General features: G+C 46.0%; 1 protein-coding gene across 3 annotated transcripts in view; it reads right to left on the bottom strand.

Moving 5' to 3' along the window:
- Positions 1-20,923, bottom strand: part of LOC144132368 (riboflavin transporter 2-like) — a 73,228-nt gene that overhangs the window by 39,175 nt on the left and 13,130 nt on the right. For all 3 annotated transcript variants that reach the window (XM_077664722.1, XM_077664723.1, XM_077664721.1), the window contains exon 2: positions 1,534-2,349. In XM_077664722.1, coding sequence (XP_077520848.1) covers positions 1,534-2,274 — 741 coding nt within the window. In that variant the 5' untranslated portion in view covers positions 2,275-2,349. The remainder of the gene's footprint in view (positions 1-1,533; positions 2,350-20,923) is intronic.

Raw genomic sequence — 20,923 nt, 5'->3', positions numbered from 1 at the left:
AAAAAAATTGTAGAAACCGCGCCGCTTAAAGGGGCTCTGAAACGCCTTCCGAGGAGAACACATTAACTCACTTAATCACTGTACTGTGTTGCCATGAAAACCCGAGCCTAATACTCTTCTACACGCAGCAGACGACCCACAATTGCGCGTCAAAGTTGACGAGCCCTTCCCCACGATTTTTTCATGCTCGCACCCTCCTCCGTTCCCCGCATCTGCGTAGACAAGGTGAGAGGTGGCCACTGGTTAGATTTTTTCAGACGTCAGGCTGCTATCGTGGCCGCGGCCAATAAGCCGCTTAGCTCCGGCGGTTCGGGAAGCTCCGCTCCCAGAGGGGGGTCGGCAAAGGAGCGCCTACCTTCCAGCATGCAAAAAGTGACGAGAGGAGAGGGAAAGGAGCGAAGACGCTGAAATTCAAATTTTAACTACAGATGACTCAGCTTCTACAAAGCGCATTTAAAAAGTCCTTGCTAGGCTAGACACTATTCGTGAAGCGGCGTGCTTCAATATCATAGGCATGCCGCAACTTTATTAGAGCCCCTTTCTCAAGAGCAGCCATTCACCGGCAGTGTGAGGGCCACAGGCATCTGGGATACAAATTTGGGTACGAGCTAATTGAAGCAACTTACAGCGTGCTTTCCAGTGAAACAACAACATCGCGTTACCAAGCCCAGAAGTAGTTAGTTTGAAATAATGCAATAATGTGGTGCTGAAGCGGACGTATTTTTAAAGCGAGTTTTTAATGTTGCTTATATTATGAATTCCCAAAGATGCCTCTCATTACAAACTCTAATTCGTTCACTGATGCTTCACTACAATCTTTATGGGTTTTTGCTTCGACTCTGCGCTTCGCTACGAACCTACTGCATCCGAAAACAGGCAGTGGCAGAACATTTAACATGGCAGCAGTTGCTTCAATGCTGGACTGAATTTAAATTCATGATAACTAAGAGCTCATACGCAGAGGTTATTTAACTCACATGCGGCATCTGCAGCGCAGCTCTGAACTGCTCGGAAGCAGAATCAAACCAACTAATTTCGCTACATGTTAAACAGCACCAACATTGCCGTGGAGGGTAACGTGAAAATACGCTGCTTTAAAGTAATTACAGTACAGAGCACGCGATTACAGGGCAAATAACCCGTTTTTATTTGCAATAATGAATTCGTTCCTACCGAAAGTTGCAACGCGAATAAAAAATATGAATCAGGCGTGTTTGTGAATAGAATCATCCGTTTTCAATATTTTCTCGAGCGAGTTGGACTACGGGGTGGAAGAGGAAAGTGCCTTGCCGGGCGGAAGATATCAGCTGAAAATAAAGTTTCGCTGGACTCCGAATCTCTGCAACGGTTTCCAGCAACTTGCTGATAGTGGGTAGTAAAAATTGCCTGAAAAAATTGGTGCAGTGATAGCTTTCAAAAGCTATCACTGCTTTCAATGGATAGAAAGTGGCAGTCGTAGCAGTGCAAGCAACGCTTTCTCGAAATGTAACACCACGCTGGCAGTTCTGGCATCGCAGTAATCATTGTACTCACCCACTCGGTCTGGAAAGACCTGCAGTTGTCGAGCAGAACGAAGGCGGCGTAGCTTAAGACCACTAGCACCAGAAGTACACCAAAGAAAACTTCTGGCTCAAAGTTGGTGGCCCCAACCTGCAGCGCCATGCTTGTCCTATTGATTGCCAAGGAAGAGTTTAGCGTATCTCCGACGCCAAGGGTGCCTGTCCGGTTTATACATTCTGGTTCACTCAGTCCCTGCGCAAGAGCTACGAGGCTAGGCACAATGCCCCCCACGCCCTCGCCCACCAGGTACGATGTCATGTACACCTCCCGGAAGCGACCCATGAAAGGCAGGTACACGACTGACGAAGTGCAGTCTACGATGGAGAGCGCGAATGCGGCGACCAAGAGCACCAGGCTTGTCTCGTGGCCGAGCACGACGGCGGTCACCTTCCAAGAGCAGATGAGCACCACACAAGCAGCCAGGCCGACACAGAGTTGCAAGTGGTTCGCAGCACTGAGGGCCCGGGGTCCCGTGCAGTAGCGGGCACAGAAGAACCGGCCGAGGCCGTACAAGAGCGGGCCCACGTTGCCGAGTTGGATGGCCAGGCTGAGCGAGGCTGACAGTACCCATCCCTCAGGGAGCGCATGCACTAGCAGGGGCAGCTCCATCCAGAGGCCAGTGATGGCCAGCCACGAGCTCAGGCCGTACAGCAGGCACAGGAGGTCTACCACCGGCCGCCGGTCCCGGGTGAACGACCACCACTCGAATGACATCGCCACACCGCCCGCACTCTACCGAAGCGGAAGACAGCTGTAACGTAGGCTGTTGCTAGTGCGTGCCACGGCAGCCTGAAAAAGCACAGGAAGTCAATGCAGAGGAAAGCTTTACAGTCCGTTCCCCCTCAATTTCAGCAACAGGTGCTTCCTTTTGATGAGAAAGAATATTTGCACAATCGTAAAACAATATCAAGTCCACCACGTGTTGTTCACATAATGGCTATGTAATAACATTACCTTGGAAAGTACGCTTAGGGCAAATCGCGTAAATCTTTTCGCATACTATAATACCTGCGTCTATGTTCGAATATCACTCCAGAACGAAGTGGCAAATGGCCCTCAGAGGCGGTGCTAATGCCAGTGGTGTCGACCAACTGTCATGACGTCGTGGCAAACACCCTTGCACCTGCTAGCGTGACATCTAGGAGACCGGTGGCTGCAAGGAAGTTAGACATTGATTAACCGAGATGGCATGATAATAAGTTTGCGCCATTGGCGGGAGGGTTTCGTTTGAGGGGTATTTGCGGCTTCGTTCTTGAATTGTATCCGAATTTCATGAAGCCTCCGGTACCATTTACAGCGCTATATTCCTTAAAAGTGGTGTTTCCAGCAAAATGAGTAAGGAAATATACTTTTCATGCCATTTTCTGGAACGCTCTTTGCGCCCACATTTACTGCAGAGTGCTGGTGAGTACTGTCCTTCGGCACTGAGCCTTTGTTTACCAAGAAGAATTAAATGCCTCACTACTAATACTATTAAAAAGAAGAACAGGCCGCCAACAAGCATCAGGTTTATCACGTGCAAATGTGGAGTCAGATTTTCAGAGACTGAGAAAAAGATTGTGTTTAGTTAGCACAGAAAGTATTCTTTTTTTATTGTGTTATGGTGTATACAGAATCTTTGTTTTATTTATTTTTATTCTATATTTGTACCAAAAAATCCCCATTAAAAGGGTATTGCTGAGCGGCGGGGTTTTCAGCAAATGATTCGTTTTGATCAATAAGTTGAATAACGATGGGCTGGACTGAACCAGGAAGGAGTCACACATGTGACTCCAGTTCCTTGCAATGGGAACAAAAAATGAGGACAGATGCGCAGATGTGCAGCAGCGGGAGGGCAGACAGCTATCGTGCGCGACTAGAGAGATGGTGGAGATGAGGTGGGCGGGGCTGATAACATATCCATTAAGGACATGATAGTAGAACTTAGGAAAAAGACTGCAGTGATTTTTACGTCGGCTTACTAAGTATGTGAGGTTAGCATTTCGTCTTAGTTCAGTGACACATTAAAGGCAGGTCCTGTAGATGAATCGTGCAGAGATAATTTTATTACTTTTAGTTAAATATAAAGATTACATTAATGGCGACTCCGGGTGCGTGTGCACATTCTAATTTGGGTGAAATAAATACTAAACAAGCTAGCGACATCACAAATGAAGGTGCTAGACGCAGGGTTCATAGTCAATAACCTAGAACCCACATAGCTGCACTAGTAAACCAAACTTCGGTGCGTGAAACGACCCATGCACATCTCTCGTTAAATGAATGCCTAAGCATTTAAATGGTGCCTCAGCAGTAATTTTCGAACTGGAGGAAATGCACTTTAAAGTACAGCCGTGAGCAAAAGTGGAGAGACCACGGCTCCGGGCGCGAGAGCCGCTGCGGGGCCATACCGCGGCGCTGCTATCTCGCGCCGCACGCTCGCTGCGAGAGTGCCCCGAGTGACGTCAAACTTCTCTCTCGCTCTCGCGCGGGTGCTTATCGCGCTTGATAAATTTCTAGTGCGGCGTTCAGCTACTCTGCAGCTGACGGTCGCGACGAAGGAGAGTAAGCATCCCAAAGCTTGGTGTGATAGAACTCCGTGTTCTACAGATGCTCTACCTCCGTTTCCTACGAGCTGCTGATGTAATTAATTGCCGTTAATGGCAACTTTACCAAGTATTAGATGAATGTTACGTACAAATCCTTTATTTCTTACTGCAATAAAGAGCCTCTGAGGATCTCCAATGCTTATTTAAAGGTGGTGTTCGAAGCGAGGATCCACAGCGCCTTGCATTTTACGCCTAGTGATTCGGCAGTCGAGGGTAAGCCGCCCGTGCCTTCCAACAGCATGCTGATACAGGCACGGCATCGACGCGTAGCCGTCAAGGCGCGCCGAAAACGGAACTCAGGAGCTTTGCGATTCTTTCTCCCCTTCGTCGCGACGGTCAGCTGCAGAGTAGCCGAATGCCGCGCTAGAAATTTATCTAGCGGGATAAGCACCAGCGAGAGCGAGGGTGAAGTATGTCGTCACTCGGGGCACTCACGCCACGAGCGTGCAGCGCGAGATAGCAGCGCCGCGGTGCGTCCCCGCAGCTGCTCCCGCGCCCGGAGCCGTGGTCCCTCCACTTTTGCTCACGGCTGTACGTTGCGCGTCACCTCGATGAATAAATACTAGAAACTTTTCTTGTTTAAACGCAACAAACATTTTTTTGCACTAAGTTAATACGAGCTGAATGTCAAGCTAAAGAAGTTGAAGGTAATTAGTGGTTATTAATATGTGATGACTAACCCAAAGATCGGAAAATATGCAGACGATAAACATACGTCCGTCGGTAAACATTTGTATAATGAAACAAAGAAGAGAAGGCCTCACGACGATGTCTCTGCGTACCCCTCATATTGCAGAGAAACTAGAAGAACATTCATTACCTGGGAGATGTCGGCAAGATACAAACTTTCGGACTCAGTCAAAAATACACGAACTGAAAGTTTTAGAAAAACTGATTTGTAAAAAACTTTTTCAAAGATCTTTCTGAAATTTAGAAAGAGCGCCACTTCTTGAGTTGAAGTCAAAAATGACCAGCGGTAATTGAATTCGCAAGGTAAACCTTTTTGGAAACCACTGAGATTAGGTTCAAAAACGGAACGAATACTACAACTTTCATCACATGTCATGTTGGAAGATTACGCACTCCAATAACTTCGAAGGAAAACTTGCGTTCGATATTAGTTGGCTTTATGACAAGAAAATGACACTTTTTTGGGGGTACTGGAATGGCTTTGCCACATTTCACTCATGCTGCACACCTCCTGAAAGAGGACATATCAGAGAATACGACGCTAGTATGGACGCTTTCTGTTGTTAGCATATTTGCGTTATTGTCGTTCATATATGCTGATTATGATAGGTTATCACCCGTAGGTTCAAAAGTCATACCAGGCAAAGCAGGAAATTAAAGGGAAATCAGGAAGTTCTCCATCGTGTTCTCGTGCGAAAACCGAAATGGTAGTCTAGTTGAAAATTTCAATGCATGCGTCATGTTCTGCCACTGCATAAGTATATTCGTCGAAAAGTTTTAGCTTTGTGTTCGGATTGGTGCATTTTTAAAACTGACATGGCTTTGTGCGTAGCATATCGGATGCTGTAAGAAAGGAATGAATGAGGTTCGGAAAATTTGGAATAATAGATCTTTCAGTTTCGTAATATTTCTGCCCAATGGTAATGTTGTTAGTTCGTGTGCGTGATCAGAAAAACCTTTTTTTCCTCCTATTAAGATGGGTAAGTATGTTACTGAACCGCGGTCAGGATAATAGTGTGAATATAGTTTAAATTAGGGCGTGTATTTTGTTTTTGGAATGTGACCAGTTAGTATCAGGAGTGGATTGTTTCAATTTTATAATGCCAAGTACAGAATATAATGCAGTAACAGAGAACATGTGACACAGAATAGAAAACAATTACAGGGTATAGTTCAGTTGATTGTCTTGTAATCCATTTAATGAAGAAGTGCGGTTGTTTAGTTCGCTTTTTACTTTAGGTAGGTGACAGAGAAACGTGAGTATGCTATGTGATTGGAGATTGCCTTGTTAGAGAGGGAATACCTTGGGTTAAAGAAAAAGTTCGGCCACGTGTTCAAAAATGCACTTCCATGAATTTGGAGACGTGTCAGACTGGTTAGACCAACATATTGCGAGAAGTAAAGATCACCTTGGATAAAGACAAAAGCGTGAGGATATTTCGAGCTGACGTTGCTAAAGGCACTGTGAAATAGGAGGATGCACGAAACCTCGCTATCGGGAGCAGCGTAGCCAACTTTGGGGGAACCGTGGGTGGAAATGTGGCCTTAAAGCAGATAAATAATATTTCAAGAGGACAGTAAATGGCTACGCTACCGCATTTAAGGCTGCGGGAAGTGGCGATCAAGGTGCTGCCGCCTAGTTCGGCTACTTGACCACTCCAGAAAATATCGCATTTGCAAAATATGGCTTGTACTTCATTATTTTGTATAAATTCATTCAAAACAAGTTTCTCTTTGTGCGACTACGTTGCATTCACTGTAGCTATTAGATTAGGGTAATGACACGCCAAATGTCCCAGACGTTGCGCTCGACCATCTCTAATTTGTTCACAAAAATTCATGGAAACCTATCCTAATGTGCGTAATCAAAGCCTGAAATATTTTTCAAAAAAAAAAATTATTTGTAAGGTGACGGCAGTTTGAATAATTAGAAAAGGCAAGAAACCAGGCACAGCTCACTATTTATTAAAAAATTGAGATTAACAAAAACACTTCACAATTTCTTCACTGACATTTTCACGGATTTTGGCTTTCGATATAATTCGCAGCACACAGCTTTATAGATATATTTTTAACGATCGAAAAAGTATGAAACTACTGTTTTTGTCCTTTTATGTTTTATATATCTACTTGCTCTCGGAAATTCGGAAATAGCCGTTATTTTTTCCTCTAAATGTCTAGTACCTATAACAAACGTCACAGGTACGTGATGAAACTACGTACATTATAGTAACAAGAAAGACTAAAGTTGCAAAAAGTGCGTGTTAAGCCAAGCACGCGTTAATTGCACCCTGAGATGGTCGAAGTAAAAATAAAAACAATAAAAGGTTATGTAGAGCAGTTTCATTTCTGAAATCTTTGTCGAGGTAACTTTTGTTTAAAGCGAGAAAAGAATTTTTGCATTTGGGCTCTCGCGCCGCATGTTGCGTCGTCTCTTAACGCCTCTTCACCGCAGAACATGGCACCTGGCATGGTAGGACCCTTATGGCCAGATAACAGCTTCCGTTTGCCGTCGTTCGCTGTCGTGCAATTTTAGGGCTGGAGCTAAAGAAGATATCGCGTGACATTCGGCGGATCGTATGCAATAAACGAGATCGTTTTACATTCAAACAGACCCGCTTTGGTGCGAGGCAGCCAAGAGAAGAGAAACGAGGGCATTCAGCGTGCTGTCTAGCATGGACCACGAGGAGGGATGACCAGCCGGCATGGCAGGCGTACCAGAAGGGCTTTATTTATGTCTGAATAAGATCGTGGAGAGCGCGGGCCTCGGAGCGCCCGTGAAGGTGCCAAGTTTGGTTTGATTGGTTTATGAGGGTTTAACGTCCCAAAGCGACTCAGGCTATGAGAGACGCCGTAGTGAAGGGCTCCGGAAATTTCTACCACCTGGGGTTCTTTAACGTGCACTGACATCGCACAGCCAACAGGCCTCTAGAATTTCGCCTCCATCGAAATTCGAGCGGTGCGGCCGGGATCGAACCCGCGTATTTCGGGCCAGCAGCCGAGCGCCATAACCACTCAGCCACAGCGACGGTCGAAGGTGCGAAGTGCAGACCGTCTGGCGGTGAACGCGGCCCGCTCGCGCATAGGTGTGTCTCTCACATTAAGGTGCACCGGCCCCGGTGGATCAGTGGTTAGCGCGCTTGGCTACTGACCCGGAGTACCCGTGTTCGAACCCGACCGTGGCGGCCGCGTTTCGATGGAGGCGAAACGCAAAGATCGCCAGGTGGTGGAAATTATTCCGGAGCCTTCCACTACGGCACCTTCTTTCTTTCTTTTCTCATTCCCTCCTTAATCCCTTCCCTTACAGCCCATTCAGGTGTCCGCCGAGATGCGAGACAGATACTCCGCCATTTCCTTTCCCCAAAAACCAATGTTCATTTTTAATGACGGTGCTTCGCCCGCACAATGGCTCGTCTACAGTTGTCGCTGGAGTATTAATGCAGAAATTGCATTGAATAAATAAAATACAACCAAGACATCACATCGAAAACAACCGGGCATGAGCCTCTGCCTACCAGACGGGTCTGGTATCACGTGGTGACCTTGCGTCGCGGATTGTTTTAACACCATATGGTTCTGGTCATTTCCAGATCGGCGTCTCACAAGCTCTTATGCTGGTGCTTACGTCTGTCATGGCGCTGACAAGAATGACTAACTGCGACAGAACCACACAGAACAACTAGCTCACTTGGGCATGTGCCGCCCCGGCAGCGTTAATAAAACCTCTTACCACGAATACGTGTTCGACTACTCAATGTTCCTGGGCTTGACTAAAGCGCATGCCTTACTTAAAATTATGAACTCTACATTTCGTCCGGCCACAGTGTCGTCAGTGTCCTGCTCTGCGGCAAAGAGGCATTAAGAGACGACGCAACTTGCGGTGCGAGAGCCCAACTTCAAAAATTATTTTCTCGCTTTAATAAAAAATTACCTCGACAAAAATTTCAGAAAGGAAAGAAAATAAACTGCTCTACGTAACCCTTTATTGTTTGTGTTTTTACTTGGATCAGCTCAGGGTGAAATCAACGCGTATTTCTGGCTCAAAACGCGCTTTTCGCAATTGTAGTATTCTTTTTACTTTTATGAACTCAGTTTCATCACCTGTAACGTTCGTTATAGGTACTAGACATCTAGAGAAACAAAACGGCTATTTCATAATTTTGACAGCAAGTGGATGTTTAAAACAAGAAATGACAAAAATGGCACATTTTCTTACTTTTTACGTTTAAAAAAATATTTACATCTATAATGCTGCATGTTGCGAATTATATCGAAAGCCAAATTCTGTGAAAAATTGAATGAAAAAAATTCTGAAGTGTAATATAAAAATTTTACATTTTTATTAATTATTCAGGTGTGCCTGGTCTCTCGTCTCTTCTAAATGTTCAAACTGCCCTCACCTCACGAATAAATACTTTTCAGCAAAAACATTTCAGGCTTTTATTACGCACATTAGGAAAGGTTTCCATGAATTTTTTTGAACAACTTGCAGATGGTCGAGTGCAACGTCTGGGACTTCTGGCGTGGAACGGCCCAATAGGAAGTGAATCGCGTTTGGCAGAGGACTTCTGATGTTATTGTTATTGGTGCGCCCGGTTTAACGTCCCGAAGCGGCACGGGAGCTATGAGAGACGCCAAAGTGGAGGGCTCCGGATTAGTTCGGACTACCTGGGATTCTTTAACGTGCGCTGACATACGCGGCTAGAGGGCCGGCACTCGCTACCCTGATTTTGGGCTCAGTAGTCGAACGCGAAAGCAATTAGGCCACCGCGGAGTATGTTTCTCATGTTATGATGTAATGAAATTATTTGCGTTGTTCTTGACCATTTTAATGATAAACTGTCACGGTAATAAAATACCACACAACTGTGGAGGAACAACAGGCTCTTTGCCGCATCCCTCTGGCGCTAATTACGACCCTCCACAGAGATCACGCAGTCAGACTGCCCGAACATAGGCTTGTGTAGCATTGAAAGTTCTATGGGTGTCGCTGTGCCTGGACAACTGGTTTTGTACACTGATACATTACAAGCATTAGGTCCAACACTGTGCGATTGAATGCAGTTGTTTCGTGTCAACATCATTCTGCACTCTGTCCGCTGGTTTGCCACTATGCCCGTCAGGCTTGTTCCTGGCACTCATACCATTCGGCAGTTGCCCCTCTCAGAATGCTCGTTAGTTAGCTGCGCGCACTAGTTTGCCACTTTTCGTCGAGTTACCCGGCTCGCAAAAGAAACCTTGGTTAAGCTAGCTTGCGGTTGTGGCAACTCCGTGCAAGCCAGCTAACACTCGCTCAGGAGGCGGTTGGATACCTAATAAGGTGCATACTCAACCTAATCGCACACACAGGCGTATATGCTACGCGAGATGCAGCGGGAGGCCGCCCTTCCACCTTCGCGTCCCACACAATTAAGCGAGACTTGTGTACCCTTCTTTCCGCCTCGTTGTGGGGTTGCAGCCGGACTGCCTGGTGTTTATCTTTTCCTCTCATGATCATCATCAACCTGTCAAGGTCACTTCAGCACAAAAGCCTCTCCCATATTTCTCGAATCTATCGCTCTCGCTCCACGGCAAGCCCAGCCTTCTGTATGCCTGTTTTTAGTACGCAGCATATTTTGCTTCTGATGCTCTCTTTCTGCGGCCCTGGCGCCCTCCCCGCATTCGTCGCACGGCCTGCGCCTGTCTTCCGCTCACCTTCTCAAGTTGTGCATTCGAGTTACATGAGCACACAGTTGATACGGCCGGTTTCCTTCGCAGTAACCGCTCTCGCCGTTAAAAAAAAAAAGAATGTTCCATTCTCATAAGGAGTGGAGCAATCTTTCTCAGGGTGAAAGCGTCTGTTCAATTTAGCCTAGTGACTAAGCGCTCTAAGACGTCCCTTCCTTCATATGTCACAGAGCTGACATTACAGTACGCGATAAATGCCTCAGAGCAATAGATTCTCATATGTATACCCCTGTAAGTTTGCAACCGCAGTTTAATGTATAATGTGGGAACATCAAACTCTGAGAAGCGAAAGGTTTCAGGAGGTCTGATGTTGGAACTTTTTGTTCAAGGCAAAATAAGTTGACCAAAATACAGCGAACTTTTAATAAGGCCAATGTTCTTTCTATAGTTAATAAAAACAAAAATAGAGAATACAGGTGTTAGTAATACGGCACAACGGAGCTGACTGAAGCAGTACAGTGCCCTGAAACCGGGTTTCGCAATTTTGCCGAAACAACACACCCTTCGTTAAATATTTAGACCCGGGGTTCTCCCACCTTCTTGCCTCAAGGAACCCTAACAAGCGTTCAATATGTACCAAGTAAATGCCCTTCCCCCCTTGATATGCAAAATCGGTGATTGCGAATGGATCCTATATGTTTTTGTCGTTTTCGGTTGACTTTCTTAAGTATCTGTTTCTTTTCTTGCTTACATCAGGCAGTTTTTATTAAACGCCTATCTCTCTCTCATGCTCCAACCTCTAACTCCAATGTGAGATGATGCGAAACATTGAAGTCTCTAAAAAAAATGTTCCACCACATTCGAGCGCTCGACAAGCTGTACTGTGGTAGAGAATCACGTTACGCCTAGGCCAGCTTTCATAGCCCGTCTGTCGTTGCCGCTCCGGCGGCAGCGTGGCTTCGTTTTTTGCTGTTTCGGTGCACATAGCCGAGCGCCGCTGTTACGTTTTTCGCGAGAACAAAAAAAACAAACGCACAAGCCGGGAAGCGTAGCAAATGGGAAACGCGAACGAAACAAAATTTGCCTCGTTCTCGATGACGTTTTGCGTTTTAAATCTAGTAGAACTATTTCCTGCAATTTGTGAGGCCTTCTGTCTCTCGCGATCGTTTACATGCGCAGAATGCTTTAAATTCCCTGCGATGGCTCTGCGCCTGACTGAGCAGCTGTTGGTGGAAGGGAGGCAGCCACTACGTGGGCGGTAAAGCGCGGAATGGGAAAAGTTTCGGCACGTGTGCGCGTTTCGGTGCTGTTTTCGCCGCGACCGCTTTTCTCCTATATTATCGTTTATTGGAACCTGGATACCGATTCCTAGAACCGCGCTAAACAGAGGGACGAAAACACAATGGGACACACAGCGTAGTGTGTGTTCGTGCTTGTCCTTTGTCCAAGTGTTTTGCGCTTTTTGGGTCGCCTGCAAAACCAGCAAGCCTGTACTTCAACCCTGGTAAGCTAGATAGTGCATTTTTAAGCTGCTAGTGGTGGTGGTGGTAGCATTTTTTTCTCAAAATAATAGTAAAAAGGAGGGAAAACTTTTTGCTAGCCCCGTCATCTGCTATCGATACTGAAGCATCTGGGCTGGGGCAGCGGAAATAAAGGATAGCAAGCAGAATGCAGAAATGAAATGAAAGAGGTGAGGGGACAGGAAGAGAGGGTAGGGGGAGAAGTAGTATATACATAAAAAAAGAAAAAAACGGATGACAGAAACGTATCATGAAACCAACCAGCGCGATCGCATCTTTTACACCCACAGGTGGGCAGATGCCCTCATTTTCGCCTGTCCTCCCTCCTCACCAATAAATCATCAGCCTTCCCTCGCCCTCACAATCGGCAGTTTCAGCATTCGAGCTGTATTTTATTATATATTATAAATGCTGATACTGCATATCCTTTTAAATGAACACTCACCAAAGTCATAAAGGAAAAAAAATAACCGTAAGAGAATTGACGTTTCGGCACCACTACGGGTGCCTTGTTCACAATGGGATGAAAAACGAGACGGGCTGCTGCATATGTAGGGAAAACGTTGCGTATCGTGCTGATGTATATCTCTGGTAGATTGCCCTGTGTACTGTTAATCGCTTGGCTTGTCATTTGTATGTGAAGGGATTCCTTGAGCAGACGAGTAGATAATGATTTTTCTTTCTCAAGTATGCGCGTGGAATCCCAGTCAATCAAGTGGCCCGTGTTTTGCTGGTGTTTGGCGAGAGCGATAGAAGTCACTTTTTTGTTTTTGACGTTACGCTGGTGTTCTTTGAATCGTCTCCTGAAGTCCCCTGTTTCGCCTATATAGGCTGCACCGCATTCTTTGCAAGGAATTTTGTAAACTACCCCAGGGTAGCTGGTCTTTTCAAGCGGATCCTTTGCTCGTACCGAATGGTTTCTGAGCTTGCTGGATGGGACATGGGCAACTTGGATGTCGTAGTCAGCCAGTATCCGGCATAACGTCTCACTGACCCCAGGGGCATATGGGATGGCTGCACGTTTTTTCTCATTGGCTGCTTTTGCTTCGGCTTGAGGGGCCGCAGCGTGTCGTTCTTGTGATTGTAGCACTTGACGCGGGTATCCGTTCTTTGAAAGCTCCTTTCTTATGCGGCGGACTTCCCTTCACATACAAATGACAAGCCAAGCGATTAACAGGACACAGGGCAATCTACCCAAGATATACATCCGCACGATACGCAACGTTTTCCCTACATAAGCAGCAGCCCGTCTCGTTTTTCATCCCATTGTGAACAAGGCACCCGTTGTGGGGCCGAAACGTCAATTCTCTTACGGTTATTTTTTTTCTTTGACTTTGGTGAGTGTTCGTTTAAAAGGATATGCTGAATTTCCCTCGCCAGACGGGTTTCCGTCGAACCCTCAACTAAAATGCTTATACTACTGAGTCACACTAGGTAAAAAAATTATTGTGCATTGCGTCCGGACTCAGCTGTGTCCAGCCGCATGGATATTTCAAGCTGAGTACTCCGAAGTTCTGAATAGCCTGGAATGGTCGTGTTGCAACTTCATGCGTGTTTTCGAAGGGCGCGCACCTTTTATCGCCTTATCTGGCGATCCAACAGAGCTTCGGACTATCACGACTAACATGTGGTCCTTCCTATCTTCCTGCCACTAGGCTACTTATAAATACCCTCTACACCTGTGAATAAATGTTCATTTTTGGTCCTTCTGACTACGCCGCTGCTTCCCTGGTCTGGCGTTACGGCGAGCACGCAATAGTTATGCTACAGGTCGCAAGAGATAACAGAAGAAATAGCAAGTACTACACTCATACTACACCAATCCCTGGCAAGATGCAAGGGTGGTCAAACGTGCTAGTTGGTAGCTCATATTTGGAAAAAATTTCGCACCTTTAGACACGGACAGAGGCAGATATAACGACACAGCGCTGACTTCAACTAGTTCTTTATTGCAGAGTGACACAGTATACATACGAAAAGTGGGCGGGAATACATGGGAAGCAGCTGCTATGTTTGCACGCGACAGAAAGATAACTGAGGTGAAAAGACACGAGGTGATAATGTGCAACTGGGAGTGTATAAAAGGTAAGGGCTTGTAGAGGATGGCACCGAACGGCAGTAACAGAATGACAAATGACAATGCGATAACAACATGAAAAAATAAGAAAAATATAGTAAAAGCCAAAAGAGGATTACAACCAGAATGAAGATAAAATACATTAAAAGGTTCAAACCAGGCCGTTAAAAACAAAGACAATTAAAATCGACTAAAAGAGCCAAAAAAAAGGGATAAAACAGGAGGAAAGTTCGATGCCGAAAGGGCCTATAAGAACAAAAGGTTGAATTCAGAACCCATCCAATAAAAAAAAAAACGTCGTGGATAGGATTCAGAACCCACCCAAAAAGACACCAAGTTTAGGAAAAGACTGCCTAATTACTCCAAGGAAAACTAGTTCAAACAGTCTAATTCCCGCTTGGTTAGAGCTATCGATGGTGTGCTCACACAGTCTTCTCCTAACTTTAAAATGTGGGCAGCTTCTATGATTTCACGTGTGAGTTGATGTGCATCCTTCGCGAGAAAAGTACATACGTGAAAAAAGGGCTCAAAAGAACGGAGGGGGGGGGGGATTTTAAGCAGTGGAATCCCAGGTTTCTCTTTGCAGTGTTGTAGACATTATTTGAATGCTCCATAAGACGGTCACTGAGGCAGCGCCAGGTTTAGTCTGGTACTTCCCCCGGCAGTGGCTAAGATAAATTGCGCCAAAGAATCGGGGCTGTGACAAGCGCAGAATACTTCCCACACCGCCCTAAGTAGCCAATCAGGAGTGAGTGCCGGGAGAACTGCAGCCTGAATATTCTCACAGCTGTCAGTAGAATGGCCATAGTCGTAATTAATCTGGCCAGCCGGCGTATCCCTTACAAAAGTTATCTATAGACAGTCTATACACTTTTTATAGACTGTGTTGCCTTCCTATAGGTATTTCTTTTTGTCTATTGATTGTCTATAGACAAAAGTCCACTAAAAGATTACGGTCATAAACCTATAGATTGTCTCTAGAGTGTCTATAGGATTTGTATTGCCTATAGACTGCTCTCTAGGGCTTGTCTGTAGAGAGTTTATAGACTTTATAGACAGAAGAAGTCTTTATAGACAGAAGGAAATTTTTGTAAGGGATGACACTCCATAAGTTTGGAGTGTGCACTAAACAAGACAAACCAAAGAACAAAAGGTCGCGATTGAAGAGAGACTTAAGCGCTCTTGGTCGAAAGACCCTTAAGTCTACAAAATATTTTAGGTCCGTGCCCGATATGTGGACTGCAAAAGCGAGCACTTGTGGCATTGATGAGCATTCCTTGATGACAGAGGTATCCTTCTGAAGTACTAGCTTTGTAGAATTGAAGTGAATGCTAGAGCGCTTACCTCTCTTTGTGTGAGTGCTTCAAGATCTTTGTTATTTGTTTTTGCTGAACGTAAAAGCGCAAAAAACAAGGACGTAAAATAAGACACCACACGAGCGCTCACTTCCAACTGATCTTTATTACATGCAGGAAACAGATTTTTATACAGGGTAGTGAAATATAGATGAGTCATCGAGCGTCACACTTGAATGATAAAAGATAGGACATCTCTTTTTGTGAGAGCAGAATTGATGGAGCCCTTACACAGTCATCCCCAGCTCGCGCTATTTCCAATGCCTCAACAATTTCGCGCGTAATTTGACATTTGTTCCCGTAAAGGATTTTGCACTTGTGAAAAAGAGGACCACAACCCCCTTTTCCTTCTTTTCCTTTGCTTATGCATTTTAGATAATGAATGCTCATGTGCCCCCCTTTTTTATTGTTCACAACATAGTCATGCTCACCCAATCGCTCATTTATGCATCTTCCCGTTTGGCCTATATAATATTTACCACAGGATAATGGCACTTTGTAGACAACACCTTTCGTGCATGTCGCGAACGGCTTTTGATGCCTGATCGTGCAACCAGTTTTTCCTGGGCTTTCTGATGTGCTAACCTTGCATAGTGAACTAAGCTTATTTGGGGCAGAGAACAACACGTGAACATTTACCCTGTTGCCAATTTTTTTAAGACTGTGCGAAAGCTTATGTTTATAAGGAATGACTGCAAATTTCTTATCGACTTTTGTCTTTTCCGGCTCTTCCTGAGACTTGGCTTCCCATTTTTCCTTTACGGGAACAAATGTCAAATTACGCGCGCAATTGTTGAGCCGTTGGAGATAGCGCGAGCTGGGGATGACTGTGTAAGTGCTCCGTCAATTCTGCTCTCACAAAAAGAGATGTCCTATCTTTTATCATTCAAGTGTGACGCTCAATGACTCATCTATCTTTCACTGCTCTGTAGTAATGCCTTGCAGGCATTATCGAGAGTATAAATATCTGTTTCTTGCATGTAATAAAGATCAGCTGGAAGTCAGTCATCGTGTTGTGTGTCTCATTCTACGTCCTTGTTTTTCGCGCTATTACGTTCAGTATGGTAAACCAACTCGCCCAAACTCGGCCTTTATTTATTTGCTTTTCCTGCGTTTAATGCAAACAAACCATTTGTTTTTTTCTGTTTACGGTAAGTGAGTGCTTTAATAGCGTTGTTATTTACTTTTGCTATGTATACTACAAGTCAGCTTATTTCATGTTTTTTTGCGCTTGTTTATTCATATCTCATATGTATATTGTAATGTGCACTGTTTTCTTAACATCCAAGGTGTTTTTGTTCTATTATTATTGTTACTGTTACTGACGCTTCTTCTTTGTTTTATATGTTGTGCACTGTTTGTGCTTGTTTTATGTTATGGGGAACTGTATATCGTCGGAACAAGTGGTTAGTGTGAATTGGTGAAAAGGAGTAGCCGGAGCCGCTATACAGCACCAAACTCACCTTTACTGTTCATGCAAATAAAAAAGCACCCGGAGAAACTCCACACGAGTGGCGCTTCTTCTCAAAGGTCAGCAGCGAAAAACCGTCTTGACGCAAGCACCCTTCGAGAAACATCGAAGGGTGTATGAGTGCAGTGGAGTGAGGCCGCAAACGAGCGCGCGCCACGCAGAGAGCAAACATAGTTGGGAAGCGGAGAAGAGACGGAAGTACAAAAGCCGGGAGAAAACGGGGCTACAGCTGCAAATCCGCCTGTGAGGAAAGGGAGGGGGGGAGTGAGTTGATGAAGCGGGAAAAATAAAAATAGCTGTGGTTTAGTTCTGGTTAAACCCGGAGTGACACGATAGCTACATCTGGCCGAGTGGAACTCGCTCAGTCGAATTGCAAAGTCAGTCTTTCGCCGCTGTGTTTCGCTGGGCGTTCCTTCATCTTCGTCCCTGGACGTGGATTCACTCTCTCCCCCTCTCCACACCCCCCTCCTCTGGGTTTCGCCGACGCGCCGCGCCGCCTGCAGCTGCTCCGCACCACGTGACCAGCCACGGCGCCGCCACGGAGCTCAAAGGCGGCCACGCAGCTCAAGGTGTGCCACGCTGAAGGCTCGAAATACTAGCGTAGTGTAGCTATCGCTACAAAAAATAAAAATATTAGGAGGGGGAAGAACAACGCCTAAGGAACACAACCCTGGGAAGGCAGTTCCTTCGACGTCTGAGATCATAAAACGAAAAAAAAAAGTGTGCACGAATACGAGGAAACGAGAAAGAAAAAGCTATGTTCGATGACCACCACGTTAACGAAAGGTACGGCTTTTCGGTTGCAAATAAGTTTATCAAAGGCACGCTCACGCAGTGATCATTGGCGCTGTTAATTTTGAAGGACTTTTATAATTTCCCTAACCAGTCGATTGCCGTTTTTTTTATTATGGGGCTCCTTTCGAAGAGCAGCAGGCAGTCGGAATCCATGCAGTGGACACTGAGGTTCCCAGAAATCACTTTCTCCACTTTACAGTGGTGTTGACGTAGACGATCATTGACGCACCTACCAGTTTGGGCAATGTACACCACACCGTAGCCTAAGAGAATGCAGTCAACTCTTGACAGCGCGACACGAACTGCAACACGGTGCACGGTACATGCGCTTTCCTATCTGTTAGGCATGTTGACTTAGTTGTAAAGCGTAGAAAGAATTCTTGGTGGCGGAGAACATCGCGTCCGCGTTGGCACGTTGCCAGATTATTTTTAGACGGCGGGAGGAAATGTGGCATTAAGGAACTGTGTCCACATTCTTTTTTCCTCTCCCTTTCTTCGGACGAGAGGCCTGCAACAAGTCATCTCAATAGACCAGCTTCCTCGATTGCTCTTCTAAGTTCCCTGCCACAGATATTAAGATAATGGGGAGGGATCCTGGCAGCGATGAGTCGCTCAACCTCCTGGATGAAGCTGGGCTGCATGGAGTGGATGCAGGATATGCTAACTAGATTCAGAAATCACACTTTAACAATGTCTCGTTTTCCTAGTTTCGAGTGAGCTATCCTAATAGTTCGAAGGGACAGGTTTCGCCTGTCTTCATCCGTAGGCCAAAAATTATGGCCGGAATCAAAGACCGGGCTCCGGTTAAGAAGTTTGGTAGTCTTTTAATGGGAATTCGTGGGTCAGCTCGAAGGGAATAAGAGTGCCACGGAAAATCCACTTCAACGTCAGATATGCGACTCCGGAAAGGTTCACGGGTATGATCCAAAAGAACAACATAGTTATTGGCGTACCTGATAGACCTCACAACTGCTTGAGAAGGCTTGTATAGCAGGAAAACACAATGACCCTTAGATGCAAGAAGCAGGTCACTCAGAACAGCTTGAATGCCGGGCCCGATACGTATATCATTTTTCTGAACGAATATGCTCCCTTGCTAAACGCAGAATGTAGAACAGAGGTAAATGTTCAGCAACTCACGAAACCAGCTGACCGAAACACCGCAGTTGTTCTTAAAAGGCAGAACACCTTGGGCTTAAGTTCCCTCTTGAACTACAGGAGCTATCTCTGCTGATGGTAAGAGTAAAGCAAGTCTTTGATATCGACCGAAAAGGCAGCCGCTGAGTCTCGCACTCAAGAAAATATGCCACCTCCAAAGAGCTCTTGATCAAAAATAGGTTAACCACTTCAAGGATACGTAGGTCGTTTTTTGATATTCATCGAAAATGATTGCTGCCAAATTCAATTTTCAGAATCGGTAATGCGAAGCAGGCAATCAAATTAGATTTAGAGCTGTAAATATTATTTCCATCCCATGGAATGCACATTATTTCATGAACTGTGCAAGGCTCCTTTGCCTTTTGCTTGAATGGCACGAAAAGAACTGGAAGACCAAAGTCACAAAGCGCCTCTGCACTCTTGGCGAAGGAACGCGATAGCCCAGGCCATCTCTTATGCACAGCGAATCAGCAGGGTTCCGAGGGGTTGGACACAAAGCTCCCAAGCATCCCTTTGTTTGAAACAGTCGCCACCCCGAACCTCTATGAGTAGCCCCTGTCGACCGCGCGCGTAGAAACACTCGCGGCCGGGTGTCCGCGTGGGGACGGCGTGATTAGGATAGAGCGAGGAAGTTTAAGGGGGGGGGGGGGGGGGGGGCACCCCTTAGTAAGCATTGTGCGGCAAAACAAGAATCGTCCACGGGGTGTGTAGTAGAGAATGGTCGTCCAAATAAGCTGCGGCCCAAACGGGAACCTTAAGCCCACCTCTACCGTCGTTTTCCCTCACGCTCACAAATTCTTTCCGCTAATCCGTCCTCACTTTCACCTCACTGATTGAAGCTCTTGTGAGGTGAGGGTAGGGACGCCCTCGTGGGAGCTCCCAGTCGTGAGGGTATCATTGTCTGCTTACGGCTAACCTACAGCGCGGCTCCCACTGCATAGTTTCGTTTTCGCGGCTTCGGTCGTTCACGCTCGCCCTCCAGTGGCCAAGGGAACCGCATCACATAAGCAGAAAGATTCGCACCGACTGTGAGCGCTCGGACGTCGGCGTGAATGCGACAGGCTGGAAGGCGCCGAACGCCGATGGAGTCAAGACCCGCGCCGGTGCGCCGTCGTCCTTCCGTGCGCGCTAGACATATGCTCTCGAAGTGCCTGCACCGGGTAACGCGCAGTCGAGACGTAACATGCGAGAACATCGTCACAGTTGCGATGTAACAGCCGAGATTGTGCTGCGTGAGAGTTTGCATGGGAGTGGCTCACAAAAACTTAGCAGCAGGGAAAATAAAAGAGCGGTTCTACCGTAGTGGCTTTTCGCCACAAATAGTCTCGCCGGCAGCAAAACTTTGCCTCGGTGCCGTCGATGCCACGCTTAGGGGTTCCGGGAAAGAAACGAGTCTTTTTTTATTTAATGCAGTAGAGTTATACAGCTCATAAATCAGAAATCCAGCAGTGACCGACGGTGTACGAGAAACGGACCGAAACCCCTACATTACCAGAGACGCCATTGGTAGTGACTACATCATAAGGAAAAAAAGAAAAAATGCATTTCTTCCAAAGTGTTTTTCAAACCCCTGCCGCGAAAATTCAGCGTGACGTCACCATGATCCTCGACGTGCAAGTGACGTCACCAGACAGGAAATGAAACCAGAAGTGACGTCGTGACTCGGTTAAAGCGACACTTTATATGCACGCGTTTGTCGTGAGGCCTTCTCTTGAACTAAAGGGTTTCACCGTAAAAGTCTTTCCGACCAATAATACATTTACAAACTAGTACTAGCTAGTTAAGAAATATAGTTAACTAGTAGCCTACGATGACACATTAATGGTTTCGCATTAACAGCAGATCAGTACTCTTAAGTGCACTGCAATTTTTTTTTGGTCATGCTTTAGTTGTGCGGTGTGGCGATGCCTTGTCGCCACGCATGCACTAAGGCCCCTTCGGGGAAAGCAGCGCCGACTGTTGCCCTCCTCTCCCACCACCCTCCTTTGTTCCTCAATGCTAGCACGCACGTTCCTAAAACCAGCAAAAGAGAAAGACATACA

The sequence above is a fragment of the Amblyomma americanum genome, chromosome 5 (assembly GCF_052857255.1).
Source record: "Amblyomma americanum isolate KBUSLIRL-KWMA chromosome 5, ASM5285725v1, whole genome shotgun sequence".
Lineage (NCBI taxonomy): Eukaryota > Metazoa > Arthropoda > Arachnida > Ixodida > Ixodidae > Amblyomma > Amblyomma americanum.
The sequence above is the reverse complement of the archived record's forward strand: the minus strand, read 5'-3'. Positions and strand labels throughout refer to the sequence as shown.